Raw genomic sequence first — 19,632 nt, 5'->3', positions numbered from 1 at the left:
ATTTAATAAAATTCTTAATATTAAATATTCTTATATGAATTTACTAAAATCTTAATATATGGTACTATAAAATATAATTTATAATCTACTTTATTATTTTTAAATTGCAATACATATTTAATGTGCTAAAATATCATTAGTGAAACAAATAGTTTAATTATTCTACAATAAAAAAATTTAGAAGTAATAAATAACTTGAGAATTATATTTTGCATAAACATAATATTCATATATTAACAAAAGGTTATATGAAAGTCATGAAATTCTATGTCATAATCCATATGTTATATAGTTTTACAACATCAAAAAGTTAGAAAATTGTAATGATATACCATCCAAAATATTACCAACAGAAAAAGTTACGAAAATATCATCAACAGAACCATGATTTTTAATGGTCAGCAAAAAATCTTCTGGCCCGTTCCAACCACACATCAGAAGATAAACTAAAGAAAACGAGCATTTGAGTTGGATGATCTAGAATTTTGCTCAATGCTCGATAGCGCTCATCCACAGTTAAACCTTCTATTTCACACAAGGTTGGATATAAATTTGTTGCTTTTTCTTGGATGATCTGGAATTCTTCTGACTTTTGTTGAACTACCATATCGGAGGCAATACTCCTACTGATTTGTTCGCCAATGGCCCGCATGTTTTCCGCCAATAAAGTGGCAGCATCATGAAATGAAGAAGAAAAATGATCACTTGCATCATAATTCTTTTTTTTTTCTTTTTTGAAGATGTGGAACCCCCTTGGTTTCTATCTGGTTGCGATTCCGTAGCAGAAACATCCATGTCATCCAAAGAGACATCAGCTTCGCAGTCATAGAATTCGTTTATTTCTTCATTAATATATGTAGTAGGTACATCCTGAGCATTTATTTCTTCAATAACATCAGCGGCTGTTTGAGCATCTTTCCAAGTCACTCGATCTCTTGCGTATATGGCAGTAAGTTGGTCGTAGTAAAGAAAACTACGATGTCTAAATTGACCGGCTTCTTTATGACTCTATAAAAATGAGGAAATCATATTAGTTATAAGTTTGGTAAAAATAAGATAATAAAGACTTGAAATAATTCTTACATTTAAATAAGAGTTCCAAACCACATCTTCAGCAACAACGAGCTGCCTATGCTCATCCCAACCAAAACCGCTATTGTTTTAGCCATTAAGCATGTCATACACAATTGAACAATCCCTTTTTAGTAACCTAATCCCCGATTCAATATTAGGTCTAGCCTTCAACATTGCATTGGGTAAAGCCTTTTCTAACTTTTTTCCAACTTGTTTAAATAACCGGCTTTGAACCCCGTATCAGCATTAAAGGTTCCAACATTGTGCAAGTCCATCATACAGGAAACCAATGCTGCATCTTCTTCTGGAACCCATTTCCTTTTGGTTCCTCAAAAAGCTTGGGAAGAAACATTTGATTCTGAAACACCTGACATAATTATCTTAAGAAAAAACAAATTAAAATTAAGTTTAATATCATGAATCAAAAGGTGAACACTTTATAAAATTAAAATTAAGTTCAATATCATGAATCAAAAGCTCAACACTGTATAAAATTATAACACATGATGAATGAAAAGAAATTAAATTAAAAACAATTCAAACACCACCAAAGTTTCACAAACTAGATACATAAAATCACATAAACAAATTAACTCAAACTCATTTTGTCCCTAAATCTAACTAATTTCTAGATGCTTGCCATTCATCGAACATTTGGTTGGCTAATTCCATCCTCCAAGTAGCCCATGCATCTGATGGATGAATATTTATGATATTCGGTTCATCGTCATCTACCACATTACTAGGTAATCCTTCTCCCACCTCCGCTTCAATAGGATCAATACTCATATGGGTTCGAATAAAATTATGAAGCAAACAACATGCAATAATGATTCTATTGTGCACCCTTATAGGATAGATTGATAGACTCCTAAGTATTCCCCATCTAAGTTTTAATAACCCAAAGCATTTTTCAATAACATTACGTGCTGAGGCATATTTTATATTAAAAAATTCTTGTGGAGTACTTGACTGATAACCCTGACGCCACTCATTCAAATGATATCGTTTTCCTCTAAAAGGTGTAAGAAATCCCTCACAATTTATGTATCCAGCATCAACTAGATAATAATAACCTATAAATTTTTTTTAAAATGATTAATTCCCCCAAAAAAGTTTGATCTTAATGAATAATTCAAAGTCCTCCAACTATCCACTTTACCATGAGGAACTTTTAGTCCATGTCTCCTACTAATGGCATCTAGAAGAACCCGTCCATCAGCAACAAAACCTTCCCAACCAGGAAGAACATAAATAAATTGCATATCAGGTGTACAAACACCTAGCATATTTGTTGCTATGTCACCTTTTCGCGTTCGATATCTAGGTTTATCAACTGTTGGAACCCTAATCTTGATGTGGGTTCCATCAAGAGCACCTAAGCAATTCTATATCACATGTTATAAAACCTTGAGTTAGGATACTAAATTTAAATCTAAATCAACTAAATTACGTACAAGCTATATATAAAACTCAGTCCAATACCTTAAACCATTCCACCTTGTGTCTAAAGAATTAGCTGTAATTGGCTCTGCCTTTTTAAACAACACATCTTGTAAGCGTATGAGAACATTTAAAACACTATGAAATTATCTGCTAACAGTTTCCCCAGACCTTAAAGTGATGCTTGATAACAAAGCATGTTCCTTGACGACTTCAATCCCCCTAACTATGTAACATCTCACATAGTTTAAAAAAGGCAAATCTATTCATCCTAACTTGTTCAATACAGGTCTCGTCACTAGCATATATAAGCCTTTTCACATAATCCTGTTTTGCATAAAAATCTAAAATATAGGACTTAATCCTTGGTCTATAAGTATGTAGGCTATGGCTGGCACCCAATGTAAGTAAGAACCAACTCGCAATTCTACATATTTGCAACCATATTGTCAATGCAATGCCAATTATTTTACGCCTCACACTTTGTGCAATTAAAGGCAGACGAGCCATTACTGCAAGATATTAATGTGTTCCATATTGTCAAATTGTAGTAAAAGGGTCACATTTCTCCAATCATAATTTCAATAACAGTAAAATAAAATTAAATAATTTAATTGCCAAAGAACTTACAGTGATTGTGTGAATACAAGACGCTCAACTGTGGTGGAGGAAGCAATCAAACAAGCCGCTTCAATAGGAAAAAATAACACACTATCAAAGAAAAATGAACAATACAAATTTAGAATCTTTACGAAGCAAAAAATAGAAATTAAAATTATCTTTGCAACTTGAAAATCATTTCTTTATCAAATTAGTTGTCATGAACTAAAAGCACTTTAGGCCTCGATAATACAATCACAGATGGCATGCCTTAGTCTATTAACCGAAACCTTATGTAGAAGTAGACTATCCTTGTGAGGTGAACAAATTTTGAAAATAGCGAGGAAGCAATTTGCATAAATTCTTCGTCTTCAAAACCTTTGATCATGTTATCATGTTGATGCTTTGTAGGTATATGTATAATTGAGCTAAAATTAAAATTTCATCTATATATTGAATTAAAATTAAAATTATATTTATACAATTGCACCAAAACAACCTTTTTAAATCACATTCTACATCAAATTAAAATTTAATGTAATTTTAAGATTTATTTGAAATTTTGTTGTCACTAGCATTTAATATTCATTACAGTTAATTATGTACAAGATTTTGTTAATTAAAAAAATTAAAGACTTTATAAATTAAATATATAATTTAATTATTTTTATTTTAATAAATTGGAATATTAAAAATAAAAAATATTAAAAATAAAAAAATTTTAATTTAATTTAATTAATTTGTTAATACATAATTTAATTAGTTTTATGCATTTAATTATTTTTATTTTAAAAAATGCATTATTTAATAAATTGGAATATTAAAAATAAAAAATATTAAAAATAAAAAATTTAATTTAATTTAATTAATTTGTAAATATATAATTTAATTAGTTTTATGCATTTAATTATTTTTCTTTTAACAGATGCATTATTTAATAAATTAGAATATTAAAAATAAAAAATATATAATATAATTTAATTAATTTGTAAATATATAATTTGATTAGTTTTATGCATTTAATTATTTTTATTTTAACAGATGCATTATTTAATAAATTGGAATATTAAAAATAAAAAATATCCAAACTTTACTTGAATTACAAAAATAAACAAATGCATTATTTAGTAAATTGAAAAACAATTGCATAAAACAAATCCATAACAATAAAATTAAAACTTGAATAATAATTGAAAAATAATTGTTAAAATTAAAAATAATAAAAATAAACTGTTTTGCACTAACTATTACAATAGTCACTCAAAACTGATTTGCACTAACTATTACAACCACCTTAGTCAACTAAACAAATAATCGAACAAGAAATGAAACAAACAAGCTAGTCGAAACACTAGTTGCGCATGTTCTCAGTAGAAATCAACTCTTAAAACTTGATCAATGCCAATTAATCATCTGCTAAAAGTTTGATTCCCCAATAATGCTTATCAAAGAGTTAACTACTGTTTTGCACATACATATTTAACATTATAAAGAGAACAATATAGCTCATGGTGAATAAATAAAACACAAGGCAAGTAGCATATATTAGGCACAAGGTGAGCAGATTCATGATATAAAAAAAAGAACAAGGTGAGCAGATTCAGTAGGCACCCTAAACCACAACTCATAACTAAATTTTCATATTCATTCACAAATCATGACACCCTATTGAATTTCTTCACAAGCAAGGGATAAGCAGATTAACTTGTTCAATACGAATGTGTATGATTAACAATCCCTCACAATTTCTTATACCTATGTTGTTCTAACTCATCTTTTTTTATGTGTGTGAATTGTCCATGTTTGCCATACATCCGAACAAGGGTATGGGAAAACATCAAATTAATACAGAAAAACATCAACTTAATAGAAACCAAAACATGAACCAAAACAATAGAGATAATCCATAAACAGAAACAGAAAACATCAACTTAACAGAAACCAAAACATGAACCAAAACATAAACCAAAACATGAACTTAACAGAAACATGAACATTATAACACATAAACCTAAACCTAAACATGAACTTAACAGAAACCAAAACATGAACTTAACAGAAACATGAACATTATAACACATAAACCAAAACATGAACTTAACATAAACCAAAACATGAACATTATAACACAAGACCTTCTTTATTTAATAGTTTTAATATATTATTTGCAACTTTTTTGGTTAATTTAGATTCCTGGTGCATGCATATATGAATCATACACAAAAAGTCAGAATCCAAAACAGGGCGTACAAAGTTACACTTTTTTTTTTTTTTTCATTTTACACTATTGGATCCAACCTTCTTGTGTGGTATCTCAATTTTAAAAAAGTAAAAATAAAATGAGATAATAATATGAATTACAACTTACCGTGTTTTATAGTTTGGAGGAGAAAAGGCAGGACCTTCTTACATGCAATGTCACTGGCTAACAGGACTGGAATGCTGGCCTGTTTATCCTGGTGGAAATCAAACTATAAAACATAGTTAACATTTCTCAGCATAAAGTTTTATGTATCATCACAGCATTGCTTTGCGTGATAAAGAACCAAAAAGTTGGAAAAATAATTACAAGCTAGCACGAAGAAATGGACCATTCAAATAAAATTTTCACATCACAAGAAGAGGAGAAGAAAAAGAGAAGGGAGACTCAGAACTCAAGAAAGAGAAAAACTTTTCAACTCTCGAGAGACAAGCATGGCTCTCAAAAGATGTAAAACAATTCAAATTCCCAAGATATCTCACTATCTCCCTCTACAAAAAATTGGCTTCTTTTCTCTGTTTTATCTCTTGCCATATAAAAAAATTGGAAATTTCAAGGAGGAAAAACACACTAATCATGTTACCTACAAAGAGTGAGAGTGTTGTTTTAATTTCAGACTCGAAAGACAAAGATGAGCACGTTCACTGTATTTCCCCCTATATTAAAATCACATTCTGTAGATTGACTAGCAAACACTCACTCACTCTCACAGCAAAGCACAACAAGGCAAAGACCAAATACATTCAAACCCAAAAAATAAAGAACAAAAAAAGTAAAAGGCTTCATCTTTTGAGCAAACAAATTTTAAATTAGCAGGCCTGGTTTGCAGTACTGGATCCTTGAAAGCCAGCAAGGTTTTATACAATCCAACGTTGCAAATCAATGCACATATAGGTATAATTCTCGACCCAGAACAACAATAGTCGAAATCACAAGCCATTCGGAAAATAATAGAATCAGACAAACATGCAATAGAATAAACAAATAATAGAACCACATTGAAAAAAATTTCATCTGTTCAACCTAACGTGCAATACAAAGAAAAGCCGAATGCAAAATGCTAGAAACAAATCAAAATTAGGAGAACAAAAACAAATATTCTAGATTTGAGCAAAAGCAAAACAAAATCAAAATTGATTTTACAGAAAAGAAAAGAAAAAAAAACCAGGGAAAGAGTGCGAGCATTTTTCGTTGTTGATAAAATGGAGAAAAGAAAAGAAACATGAGAAGAAAAGAAGCGTACGAGAAGAAGAAGCAGAAATCGATGGAAAGGAAAAAAATTACCTTGCAATATGGAAGGGAAACGTCGAAGAGGATGAGGGCAGAAAATGGAAAAGAAAATTCAGAATTTGGGGGAATCCCTAATCGGCGCTTAAACATTAGAATGGCTATTACAACCAATATAGGTAATAGGGGCGGAAGGGAATCGGTGTGTAATAACATTACACCCAACCAAACGCCCGTATGGTGGTGGGCCCGGGGAATAGGGGGAATGCATACCGATTCCCCCAACCAAACATACCGTTAGTTTTAAAAAAAAAATCGTATTTTGTGGAGTTGCAGTTTTTAAAAAAATCCATAAAAATAGTATAAAGTCTTAAATTTAAAGCCAACCAGTCCATAGTCCAAAAGATACATCAAAAACCCCAAATAATTAATAAATTCTAGGCATTAACAGAAAACAGTCTAAAATTTACTTGTGGCCACCGTCGAGTCCTCCGCTGCACCGACCCGTTAAGTCTGGGGATTACCTATACAGATAAAACAGAGAAAGGGTGAGTTTTCGCAAACTCAGTGTGTAGTCCCCACAGAAAACATACATACAGATAATCAACAGAATTCAGTTAGATACAGTCTGGGGTCCGTGCCCATCATAGAATTAGTTTGGGCCGTATCCTATTCAGATATAGTCTCAGAAATATATTAGGGCCTTGGCTCATATCAGATACAGATACAGTAAATCAGAATCCTACGCACTAGCCTCTACACACCATCTCCGTCCAACCCTAAACACCATGCTGTACCAAAATGCAGCACATAATCAGAAGGTTGCAGCTGAGCTGCCAGATAACAGGCTTAATAGCCTTTCAGACACTTCCTCCAAATATCATCAACCCACCCCGATGCAATACAACATACAAAATATATCATGCCATTATGCAATTAATAGTACATACATTCAGATATCATAAGTCATGTTCGGTATAGAAATCAGACAGACAGATCACACATATAGGGGTCTAAGTAAAGCTTACCGACCCTACAGTAGGTCCACAGTAGACTTGGGCGACCCGTGCAATCTTATAGAACTTTTCAGAAAAATGGGCTCACACGCCCATATGGCCCACTCGACCCAAATTGACCTTAGCCACGTGATCCATTTTTAATGTAACCCGTGCTAGATAATTATTCATATATATTTTCATTATTTACTTATATGTTCCTTCAAAATTGTCTACTTGAGTCACTGTTACTAAATTATTTATATCTTGAGCTACAGAATTTCGAATTAAAATCCGCTTGATGTCTTTGAAACTAGACTCAAATACCTTTATACCATAAAATTTTCAGAATTTTTGGTTTAGCCAATAAGCACAGTAAAATTTTCAAACTTAACCCTGTTCTGTTGTCTGACAATTTCGTCACTTCTTTGCTAAAAATTAGTTATCTCTTAGTAGAAAATTTGGATAATGTTTTCATTTATTTCTATTGAAAATAGACTGATTAATAATTTAAACATTTAAATTTTAACCACTAATTATTTTTTCTCATTAATAATTTAAACATGTAAATTTTAACCACTAATTATTTTTCTCCAATTTTTGATGATTTTCCAAAATTCAGAATAGGGGAACTCGAATTCAATTTGACTTGTCTCACAAAGCTTTAATTCCATATTTTTTTCATCCTTTAATTCTATTTCCACAATTTATGGCGATTTTTCAAAGTTCGCCTACTGTTGCTATCCAAACAGTAAGAAATTTTGACTTTTCGTTGAATCTGTTTTTTTGTTTGCGTTCTGGGTACACACCTAGTTTTGTTTGATGTTAAAACAGTCCCCGAGCACTCCAAATCCTATAATCAAGATACTCAACATCAATTTAACGGATTTACAAGTGAATTGACAACAATGAATGAACAGAAACCCAACTACCACCAAGGATAACCCTTCGTTTAACTATTGTTAAGACGAGAACACTTAATTCACCAATCCAAGCCTCCCCTACACCCAAATTGCCGAGAAAAAATATTACCACTTCAGTCGTTAATGGATTCATGACAGAAACGAAAAGAAACACTTACTGAAACTCAGCGAGCACTAACCGCGTGCGAAAATGAAAGAAAATAAATGAATTAAGGAAAATCAAGAAGAAGAAAAAGAAGAGAAAGATGGAAAAACTCAGAGAATTTTGGCAAGAGGAGAGGGAGAAGAATAGACGGCATAATTTTTTTGGAAAATAGAGTCAAAATTCGGTTATAAGGAAAAAATAAAATAAAATTCTGATAACCCCAAAATCTCTTAATCTTCTCCCCTAATTCCCACTACACATCCACTATTCAGATTTCCCCTATTACACAACTCTATCCCGAAATTTGAGAAAAAAAATAATACTCGTGCCTACACAGGGATTTGAACACAAGACCTCTACCATAATAACACACTATTTAACCACCAGACTAACAGGCCCATTCTGATGTAATTTACCCAGCAGTCAAATAAAAGCATACTAAACAAGAGTAATGCCTAATTCATTCAAAATACCAAAATTTGCCCAAGCGAAGGCTTGAACTTGAGACCTCCCAAACACTCTCAGGACAAATAACCACTAAAGCTGACAGATATTTGTGTCATATTTTCACAATAACGAAATTAGAAATTTTGGGGTATTACAACTCTACCCCCTAAAAGAAAATTTCGTCCCCAAAATTTTACCTGATCAGAACAGATAAGGATATTGCTGACGCATTGCATCCTCAGGCTCCCACGTGGCCTCCTTAGTGCTATGATTACGCTACAGAACCTTCACTAAGGGAATAGACTTTTTTTGAAGAACTTTTACATCACGCTCTAGAATTTGGACCAGCTCCTCCTCGAAAGTCAAGTCTGGCCTAACCTTAATCTCTTCAACAGAAACAACATTCGTGGGATCAAGGCGGTAGCGTCTCAATATCGAGACGTGAAAAACATCATGAATACGATCCAACTCTGGAGGTAACTCCAACTAATAAGCGACAGGTCCCACACATTTCAGAATGCGATAAGGTCTAATAAACCAAGGGCTCAGCTTGCCCTTGCGATCGAACATCAGAAGCTTTTTCTATGGCGAGACATTGAGAAAAACTAAGTCCCCCATAGAATACTCGATCTCGCGCCTCGTCAAATCTGTATACAATTTATTCCTATCATAAGCCATTTTCAAACGATCTTGAATCAATCTAACCTTATCCTCTGTCTTATAGACCAACTCAAGACCCGGAGCACGTCGCTCGCGCAACTCAGTTTAACATAAAAGAGTGCAACACTTACGATCGTACAGTACCTCGTAAGGTGCCATCTGGATGCTAGACTGGAAAATATTATTGTAGGTAAACTCCGCTAACGACAAGTACTCCCAACTGCCTTGGAAATCGATAACAGAGTTCCTTAACATGTCCTCCAGTATCTTAATCACCTTCTTCGACTGACTATCTATCTGAGGATGAAAAACAGTACTAAAGTCTAATCTTGAACCTAGTGCCTCATGAAGCTTCTTCCAAAACCAAGATGTGAAATGAGGATCCCGATCGGAAATGATCGAAACAGGTACCTCATGCAGTCTTACTATTTCTAATATGTAGAGCTTAGCTAATTTCTGAAGAGAAAATTCTGTCCTTACCGGGATAAAGTGAGCAGACTTGGTCAATCAATCCACGATGACCCAAACAGAATCCTTTTTAGTGGAAGTTAGAAGCAACCCACTAACGAATTTCATCGTTACTCGCTCCCATTTCCATAACGGTATATTAACCGGTTGCAGCTAACCCGAAGGTAACTGGTGCTCAGCCTTAACTTGCTGACAAGTTAAACAACGAGCACTGAAGTCGGTAACCTCACACTTCAACCCTGTCCACCCGTACAATTTTCGAAGATCTCGATATATCTTGTTCCCCCGGGATGCATAGTATAGGGACTATTATGCACCTCTCTCAGAATCGACTGCCTTAAATCCTCATCATTCGGTATACATATCTGACCGTGGAAACAAAGTACCCCATCATTATTTATCCCAAAATCAGTAGTGCCACCATTCTAAACCTAACGAAAACGCAACCTGAGAGACTTATCCCCCTACTTTTTACCTCGAATCTGTTCAATCCATGTTGGTTTGACCTGAAGTTCTGTAAATAGACTTCCATCATCGAATAGGCTAAGTCGAGAGAACATCACTCTCAGATCGGTCATAGCCCTACGGCTCATCGCATCGGCCACCACATTGGCCTTGCCGGGATGGTACTCAATAGTACAATCATAATCCTTAAGCAACTCAACCCATCTACGCTGCTTAAGATTTAACTCCTTCTGAGTGAGAAGATACTTGAGGCTTTTATGATCAGTGTAGATAATACACTTCTCACCATACAGATAACGCCTCCAGATTTTTAATACAAAGACTACAGCGGCCAACTCCAAATCGTGCGCCGAATAGTTCGCCTCGTGTGTCTTAAGCTGAGGAGACGCATATGCAACCACCTTACCATCCTTCATCAACACACATCCCAAACCAATATGTGATGCATCACTATAAACTGTGAACTCCTTTCTAGGTTCAGGCTGTACCAAAACATGTGCCTCAGTCAGTACAGTCTTAAGCTTCTCAAAGCTCTATTGCTACGCATTAGTCCAGTCAAACGGTACACCTTTACGTAACAACTTAGTTAAGGGTGTTGTGATCAATGAAAATCCTTCCACAAATCGTTGGTAATAACCTACCAGCCCAAAAAAGTTGCGGAGCTCAAACACATTCTTAGGCTGCTTCTAGTCCAATATAGCCTCAATTTTTCGAGGATTGACTCAAATCCCGTCAGCAGACACCACATGACCTAAAAATGTTACTTCACGTAACCAGAACTCGTACTTGCTGAACTTAGCATAAAGCTACTTTTCCCTCAAAATCTGAAGAACAATCCTCAGGTGCTCGTCATGCTCAACCTCAGTCGTCGAATAAACCAATATGTCATTGATGAACACCACTACAAACTGATCCAGGTAAGGCTAAAACACTCGGTTCATCAGATCCTTGAAAGCTGGCGGTGCATTAGTCAGTCCAAATGGCATCACTAGGTACTCGTAGTGACCAGAACGAGTCCTAAATGTTGTCTTATGCACATTAGCCTCCTTAACCCTCAACTGATGATACCCAAAACGTAAGTAAAATTTGGAGAACACAGACGCCTCTCAAAGCTGATCAAACAAATCATCAATCTTCGGAAGTGGATACTTATTCTTAATAGTCAAATTATTTAATTGTCGGTGGTCAATACGCATCCTCATGGATCTATCCTTTTTCTTAACAAACAATACCAATGCTCCCCACAGGGATACACTAGGGCGGATGAACCCATGATCCAATAACTCCTAAATTTGAGCCTTGAGCTCCGTAAGCTCCTCCGGTACCATTCGATAGGGAGTGATAAACACCGGAGCTATACCAAGGAGAAGTTCAATCCCAAACTCCACTTCTCGATTCAGAGGTAAACCCGATAGCTCATCAGGAAAGACGTCTGGAAAGTCCCTCACAGTTCTGATGTCCTTAACACGTTAGCCAAGTAATTCCGACGTTCCTCAATCACAACTACTTTATTACCTCATTTAGTTTTCTCAATACGACTCTCTTAGTTGTACAGTCCAAACTGACACGATGCTTTGCCAACCAGTCCATACCCAATATCATATCGAACTCCCTAAACGTAAACTCTATCAAATCAGCCAGAAATACCATCCCTTGAACCTCTAAAGGAGCATCTCTGTACAGTTTGCTAACTCTAACAGATTGCCCCAGCGGGTTCAGCACATCCACCTCACTAAAAGTACTCTCAACCAGAATCCCTAGGTTTTTAGAAATAGAACAGGTAACATCGGAATGCGTAGATCCTATATCTCTCAACGTAGTATAAGGCACATCAAAAATAAGAAACGTAGCCGTGATGACATTCGGAGTATCTCTATCCTCTCGGCGACGAGCAGCATAAACTAGGGCCGACTGTCTCGCCACGGCCTGCCTAACACCTCTGCACAATGCTCTTTGCCCCCGACCCATACCATTACCACCTCTAACCTGACCACGACCCCTAGGCGGCGGCTGAACTACCCCTGGTGGCTGTGCAGTACCAGAACCTGCAACTTGCACCTGATCGGCCCTCAGCGGACACTCTCGAACATGATGCTTAGTAGACCCACATCTTAAACAAGCCCCAATCGTCCTCTCACATTCGCCCAGATGGCGTTTTCCATAATACCCATAAAGCGTGATAGCGGTAGGTGCAACAAGGGCCCTAACTCTAACTGGCCCACCAGATTTGACCTTTTTCTTAGTCCTCATCGTGAAACTCGAGGGCTCTGAATCCCTTTTATTTTTGCCTCTCCTTATCCTGGTTTTGGCGCTCAGCGCACTTCATCTCCCCCGCGATCTTTGTCTTCTCTACCATTGTTGAACAGCCACGCTCTTTCTGCAGAGTTATCAGAACTCTCAAACTATCATTGAGTCCATCCTCAAAGCGAACACAATGCTCATATTCAGTCGCCACCATTCCTCACATAGTGGCTCATTCTTAAAAACTCAGCCTCATACTCGGCCACTGAACGATCCCCTTGCGAGAGATTCAGAAACTCACGTCTTCTAGCGTCAATGTAGCTTACCCTCACATATTTACCTTGAAAAGCAAACTTATAGAAACCCCAAGTCAGACGTTCGGGCTGAGTGCCCTTTAACAGTCAGCCACCATTGGTATGCTTAATCGCGAAGCAATGAAACAGACCCTTTCAATTTTTGTTCAGGGGTAAAGTCCAGGTCGTCCATGATTCTTTACGTGGCCTCCACCCAGCACTCAGCTACGCTAGGGGCAACTCTAGTGACACTCTGAATAGCTTAGCCCCATTAGACCAGATTTGTTTCGTAACCGACCTTTGACCCCCAAATCCAGTGTTGCCCAGTGACCCTCTCTAATATCCTCAGCATAGCCTGGGACAAGACGTCCTCGGCCATGCGATCATGAAACCCAGTCTCTGTAGCAGGTGAAACCGGCGTCTCACTTGTATCCAGATTCGGTATGCTGCCTAACAACGAAGACTCAGCTCGAGCCCCTCTACGGCCTCTACCTTGGCCTCTAGTACCCCGTCCACGGATACCTCGTGCACGCATCGTAGAATTCTTAGCTTATCTGAGTTAACAGTTTTATGAATCAGTTACAGTTTCGATATCTATTAGTAGATATTTTATACAAAATAGTATCAGAAGTTTAGAGTTTGTTAACACGAATCACAGTCTTACTACAGTTTTCATTTTTGCTGTTGTTTTTAGTATACACTATCTACAGTGTTCTCAGTACAGTGTACTACCTATAGTAGTTTCAGAATATGCTACTCATATTTTCAAAAACTTATCAGAGTTTTTAGAACACTTACAGAATCGGTGCCGGAGACTCGATGTACCACATACTTAGTTAAAAATATTTCAAACCATTTAAAAATCATCTTTTTAAAACCAATTTTTAAAACCCAAATCCACAGTCGAGTTTTGTTACTTGGCTCTGATACCACTAAATGTAACACCCCAAACTCGGCTTAGACGTTATGGTCGAATCTGATGCTGTCACATGGAAAGGGATTTGAAGATAAGATTGTCGAGTTCAAAAACCGTTACAGTAAGTTAGCTTTTATTTAATTCGAAAAAAACTAGTTGATTTGCTTTAAAACTTGTCTCTTAGCGGAAGCTTTTGTAACCAATTAATAAGGGAAAATCATTTCTATTTACGAAAAACCTTAGTTTTTAAAAAAAAAATCGTGTTTTGTGGAGTTGCAATTTTAAAAAAATCCATAAAAACAGTATAAAGTTTCAAATTTAAAGCCAACTAGTCCAAATTAATTCTAGGCATTAACGGAAACAGTCTAAAATTTACATGTGGCCATCGTCGAGTCCTCCGTTGCACCGACCCGTTAAGTCTGGGGATTACTTGTACAGATTAAACAGAGAAAAGGTGAATTTTTACAAACTCAGTATGTAGTCCCCACAAAAACATACATACAGATAATCAACAGAATTCAGTTAGATACAGTCTGGGGCCAGTGCTTATCACAAAATTAGCTTGGGTCTTATCCCATTCAGATATAGTCTCAGAAATACATTAGGGCCTTGGCATATATCAGATACAAAATGCAGATACAGGAAATTAGAATACTACCCACCAGCCTCTACACACCATCTCCGTCTAACCCTACACACCATGTGGGCATTAAATCAACCCACCTATCCCTATACACCATGCTGTACCAAAATACGGCACATAATCAGAAGGTTGCAATTGAGCTGTCAGATAACAGGCTTAATAGCCTTTCAGACACTTCCTCCAAATATCATCAACCCACCCCCGATGCAATGCAACATACAAAATATATCATGCCATTATGCAATTAATAGTTGATACATTCAGATATCATAAGTCATGCTCGTTATAGAAATCAGACAGACAGATCACACATATAGGGGTCTAAGTAAAGCTTACCGACCCTACAGCAGGTCCACAGTCGTCTTGGACGACCCGTGCAACCTTATAGAACTTTTCAAAAAAATAGGCTTACACGCTCATATGTCTCACTCGGCCCAAATTGGCCTTAGCCACGTGATCCATTTTTAATATAACCCGTGCTAGTTAATTATTTATATATGTTTTCACTATTTACTTATATGTTCCTCCAAAGCTGTCTACTTGAGTCATTGTTGCTAAATTAATTATATCTTGAGCTACAAAATTTCGAACTAAGATCCGCTTGATGTCTTTGAAACTAGACTCAAATACTTTCTACATAAAATTTTTAGAATTTTTGGTTCCGCAAATAAGTACAGTAAAATCTTCAAACTTAACCTTGTTCTTCTGTTTAACAGCTTCGTCCCTTCTTTGCTAAAAATTAATTATCTCTTAATAAAAAATTTGGATGATGTTTCCATTTGTTTCTATTGAAAATATACTCATTAATAATTTAAACATGTAAATTTTAACCCTAATTATTTTTTTCCAATTTTTGATGATTTTCCAAAGTCAGAACAGGGGAACCCAAATTTAATCTGACCTTGTCTCACAAAGTTTATTATACCTCACGATTTACAATTCCATTACTTACACCGTTTCTTCTATGAGAAACTAGACTTAATAAGATTTAATTTCATATTTTGTTCATCCTCTAATTCAATTTCCACAATTTATGGCAATTTTTCAAAATTCGCCTACTATTGTTGTCCAAACAGTAAGCAATTTTAACTTTTTGCCGAATCCCTTTTTTTGTTTGCGTTTCGGGTACACACCTGGTTTGGTTTGATGTTAAAATAGTCTCCGAGCACTTCAAAGCCTATAATCAAGACACTCGACATCAATTTAACAGATTTACAAGCGAATTGACAACCAATAATGAACAGAAACCCAACTTACCAACAACAATAACCTTCCGTTTAGCTATTGTTAAGACGAGAACACTTAATTCACCAATCCGAACCTCTCCCTACGTCTAAATCGTAGAGAAAAAATATTACCACTTCAGTCATTAAGAGGTTCATAATAGAAATGAAGAGAAACACTTACCGAAACTAAGCGAGCACTAATCGCGTGCGAAAACGAAGGAAAATAAATGGATTAGGGAAAATCAAGAAGAAGAAAAAGAAGAGAAAGATGGAAAAACTCAGAAAATTTCGGCCAGAAAAGAGGGAGAAGAATATACGACAGAATTTTTTTGGAAAAGAAAGTCAAATTTTGGTTATGGGAAAAAATAAAATAAGATCTTGATAACCCCAAAATCCCTTAATCTTTTCCCCTAATTTCCACTACACATCCACTACTCAGAATCCCCTATTACACAACTCTATCCCGAAATCTGAGCAAAAAAATAATACCTTTGCCTGCATACGAATTCGAACACAAGACCTCCACTATAATAACACACTATTTAACCACGAAACCAGCAGACCCATTCTGATATAATTTACCCAACAATCAAATAAAAGCCTACTAAATTAGAGTAGGGCCTAATTCATTCAAAATACCAAAATTTGCCCAAGCGAAAGCTTGAACGTGGGACTTCCCAAATACTCCCAGAACAGATAACCACTAAAGTTGACAGATATTGTGTCATATTTTCACAATAACGAAATTGGAAATTTTAGGGCGTTACATGTTTTCTACTCCCAAAATACACTTTGTGGGGAATTAGAAAGCTTTATGGCGAGATTTTGGTGGCAAAAAGGCCATGGAAGAAAGGGAATAATTGGTGCAAATGGAGTCATTTATGTGAGTTGAAAGAAAATGAGGGTTTGGGTTTTCAAAGCTTAGGAAAGTTTAACTTGGCTTTATTAGCAAAACAGGTATGACGTCTTGTTAATTATCCAAATTCTTTATTAGCTTATGTTTTAAAAGCTAAATACTAACCAAATTTAGATTTTCTAAATGTCAGATTAAGGAATCTACCTTTTTACACCTAGAAGAACGTGTGGGCAGCGAGGGGTCTTCTACAAAGCGGATTTTGTTGGAAGGTTGGCACTAGTGAGAAAAATTCAGTAGTTGAAGATGCATGGTTACCTGGGGCAACTAGCTACAAGTTAAGCAATAGTATTAGTAACCCTGGTATATCTTTGGTTTCGGACTTAATAGATAATAATTCTAGAGAGTGGAAAAGAAAGGTTATTGAAAATACTTTCTCAGGAGATGATGTGGCTAGAATCCTATGTATTCCTTTGGTGAAGAAGGACTACGATGATTTTCAAGTGTGGAGAGGTAAGTCATTAAGGGAGTTCTCGGTGAGAAGTGCCTATAAACTATTACAAGCAGGTATTGTTGATTCCACTGCTAGTGACATTCAGAGCGACTTCAAAGATTCTTAGAGAAAACTTTGGAATCTACAACTCTTTACTAAAATTAAAATTACAATTTGGAGAATTTCTTTGAATTTTATCCCTACTCTCGTTAATCTGCATTACAAAAAACTACTGGCTGATGCTCTATGTCCTAGATATGGAGAGGTTATTGAGAATCTTGATCATGTGTTTTGTAAGTGTCCTGTAAAAATAGATGTGTAGATAATTTAAAATCTCACATGGCTAATATCAAAATCAAATATGGATACCAGAGAGTGGATTACCTGGGTTTTCAAAAGGGGCTCAGTAACCCAAAGGCGTCTGTTCTGTTATGCGATGTGGGTATTATGGACAGAAAAGAATAAACGAATACACGGGGGGAAACAAAATTCTAGAAGAGAGATTTCTAAGTTGATTTTTAGATACATTTAGGAATTAGAATATTTAAAGGAAAAGGTACTTACCAGGGGTTGTGTAATTGCAAAATGGAATCCTCCAACTAGGTTGAGCATCAAGATAAATTCTGATGTAGCTTTCGATTACAATCAGTCTAGACCGAGATCGGGATTGTTATAAGGAGTGTTGCTGGAGAAGTTTTGGTCTCGAAATCGGTCCTACATAGGGGTGTTGCATCCACGTTTGCAGCGGAGGCTCTTGCATGTTTACAGGCGGTGCAAATAGGGGTGGATATAGGTTTGTTGGTGGTAATAATCGAAGGAGATGCATTGTCAATCATTAAGAAATGCCAATTAGATATTCTGGATAAATTAGAGGTAGGGGTGTACATTAGAGATATTCAACAGACTAAGAATCAATTTCAAAGTATAAGGTTCAAACATATTCATCGAACAGCAAATTGACTATCCCATACGCTAGCAACTGAGAGTTTGAAGAAAGGAAAGCATAATTACCTCGAAGGGGGTGTGCCCGATTTTTCTATACAATCAATGGAGGCTAAACAATAGAGGGAGCTGAATTGAGATAGGTCTCGTGAAGGATACTCATTTAGGGGAGAAGAATAGCAGTAATAGTGATTTGCATAAAGGGGAGGTTGAGTTTTATGGGAACTGGAATCGAAAAAAATGGAACGTGAAGAAACAATAATGAGATTGGGTGATAGTTTGTAGATATGACTGGACAAGTGTTCTGTGTTTTTACTTTAATGGACTAGGGCCAGTGTTTTGTGTTTTGGGCCGAACTTATGGTTTTTTTGGATCTTCCTGTTTTTATTCAATAGAAGTCCACTATGATATTTAAAAAATATATAGTATAACTAAAACGAAAAAATTAATAAAATTTTTTATTCAATCTTAGCTCGATTGATAGTGTTATTGTTATAACAATCTAAAAACTTGAATTTGAACTTGCTTAAGCGCCTAATATCCTCTACTTTGACATGAACGCAACAAACTCATCCTTAAAGATATAAACCCTTGATGCAGTGAGTCTCTGTTCTAATATTACCTTCATGGCAGTGGACACATCTTTGATATGAAACAAATCAATGTAATGAAAATTTAGCAAAAATTGAATTCTCTATGGAAATTTAATAGACAAAGTCACTAATGACTCTAAAAATTGAGTCACCATAAGACTTAAGTGTGACGACCATATCACAAGACACAAAAACAAAATCGACACCATAACCAAAATAAGGTTATTATTTTGATGATTTTTCCACTCTCTATAAAAAAAATGGTCAGATTACAACTTTAAGGACATGGCTAGGGGTGTGTGGGTATGGTGACTAGCTATTCAACGACTATATAGTTAGCTACCATAGTCCAGTAGAGTCCTTTAAGGCTAAATCGTAAACTTTGCCACTCAAAACTTTCAATTGAACATTCGAATGATCAGTCACCTTGGCTTAACAAGAGAGGCCAACGTTTGAGGGGTGTCAACACAGTAAGTGTTGGTTAGTTGGTGTGTAGAGACAACCTAGTTCCAATTTTTGTTTTGGACAATTGATACGATGGGAGGGTGGTCATTAACAAGAAGAGTCACATCTCAAATACAATGTGATCTAACAACAATAGTGGAGATCTAGAAGAAGTCTAAAAGTTGAGTTTTATTTTTGAGGATTTTTTGTGATTTTTGAAGCAATCCATTCATAAAAGACAATCAAAGGTGAGTACATGAGCAAACCAATATTGATATTTT

General features: G+C 35.6%; 1 protein-coding gene across 14 annotated transcripts; it reads right to left on the bottom strand.

The window, feature by feature from the left end:
* Positions 1-207: 207 nt before the first annotated feature.
* On the bottom strand, positions 208-18,580 carry LOC121223819 (uncharacterized). 14 transcript variants are annotated; one of them, XR_005921243.1, is made up of 11 exons: positions 18,384-18,580; positions 17,937-18,230; positions 17,757-17,798; positions 17,087-17,674; positions 16,058-16,133; positions 15,934-15,977; positions 7,075-7,128; positions 5,486-5,573; positions 3,148-3,228; positions 1,084-1,454; positions 208-1,008 (listed from the first exon to the last, which is right to left on the bottom strand). XR_005921243.1 is itself a non-coding variant. In XM_041106476.1 (3 exons), the coding sequence occupies exons 1-3, from the start codon at positions 6,818-6,820 to the stop codon at positions 4,534-4,536; spliced, it is 306 nt and encodes a 101-aa protein (XP_040962410.1). In that variant the 5' UTR covers positions 6,821-7,026; the 3' UTR covers positions 4,302-4,533. The 14 variants fall into 14 exon arrangements, 2 of the variants coding, with proteins under 2 accessions (XP_040962410.1, XP_040962411.1); XR_005921246.1 differs by lacking the exons at positions 15,934-15,977; positions 16,058-16,133 and having other exon boundaries at positions 5,486-5,588; XR_005921245.1 differs by lacking the exons at positions 15,934-15,977; positions 16,058-16,133.
* Positions 18,581-19,632: the final 1,052 nt, after the last annotated feature.

This window comes from Gossypium hirsutum, chromosome D11, assembly GCF_007990345.1.
Source record: "Gossypium hirsutum isolate 1008001.06 chromosome D11, Gossypium_hirsutum_v2.1, whole genome shotgun sequence".
NCBI classification, from domain to species: Eukaryota; Viridiplantae; Streptophyta; class Magnoliopsida; order Malvales; family Malvaceae; genus Gossypium; species Gossypium hirsutum.
This window is presented reverse-complemented; position numbering and strand designations above follow the sequence as displayed.

Coding starts and splice junctions, on each gene's coding strand:
- LOC121223819 (XM_041106476.1), bottom strand. CDS start 6,820: ATGTTATTACACACCGATTCCCTTCCGCCCCTATTACCTATATTGGTT. Junction 5,589..6,661: donor TTTCCCTTCCATATTGCAAG/GTAATTTTTTTC, acceptor TATGTTTTATAG/TTTGATTTCCACCAGGATAA. Junction 4,578..5,485: donor CCTCCAAACTATAAAACACG/GTAAGTTGTAAT, acceptor TGTGCAAAACAG/TAGTTAACTCTTTGATAAGC.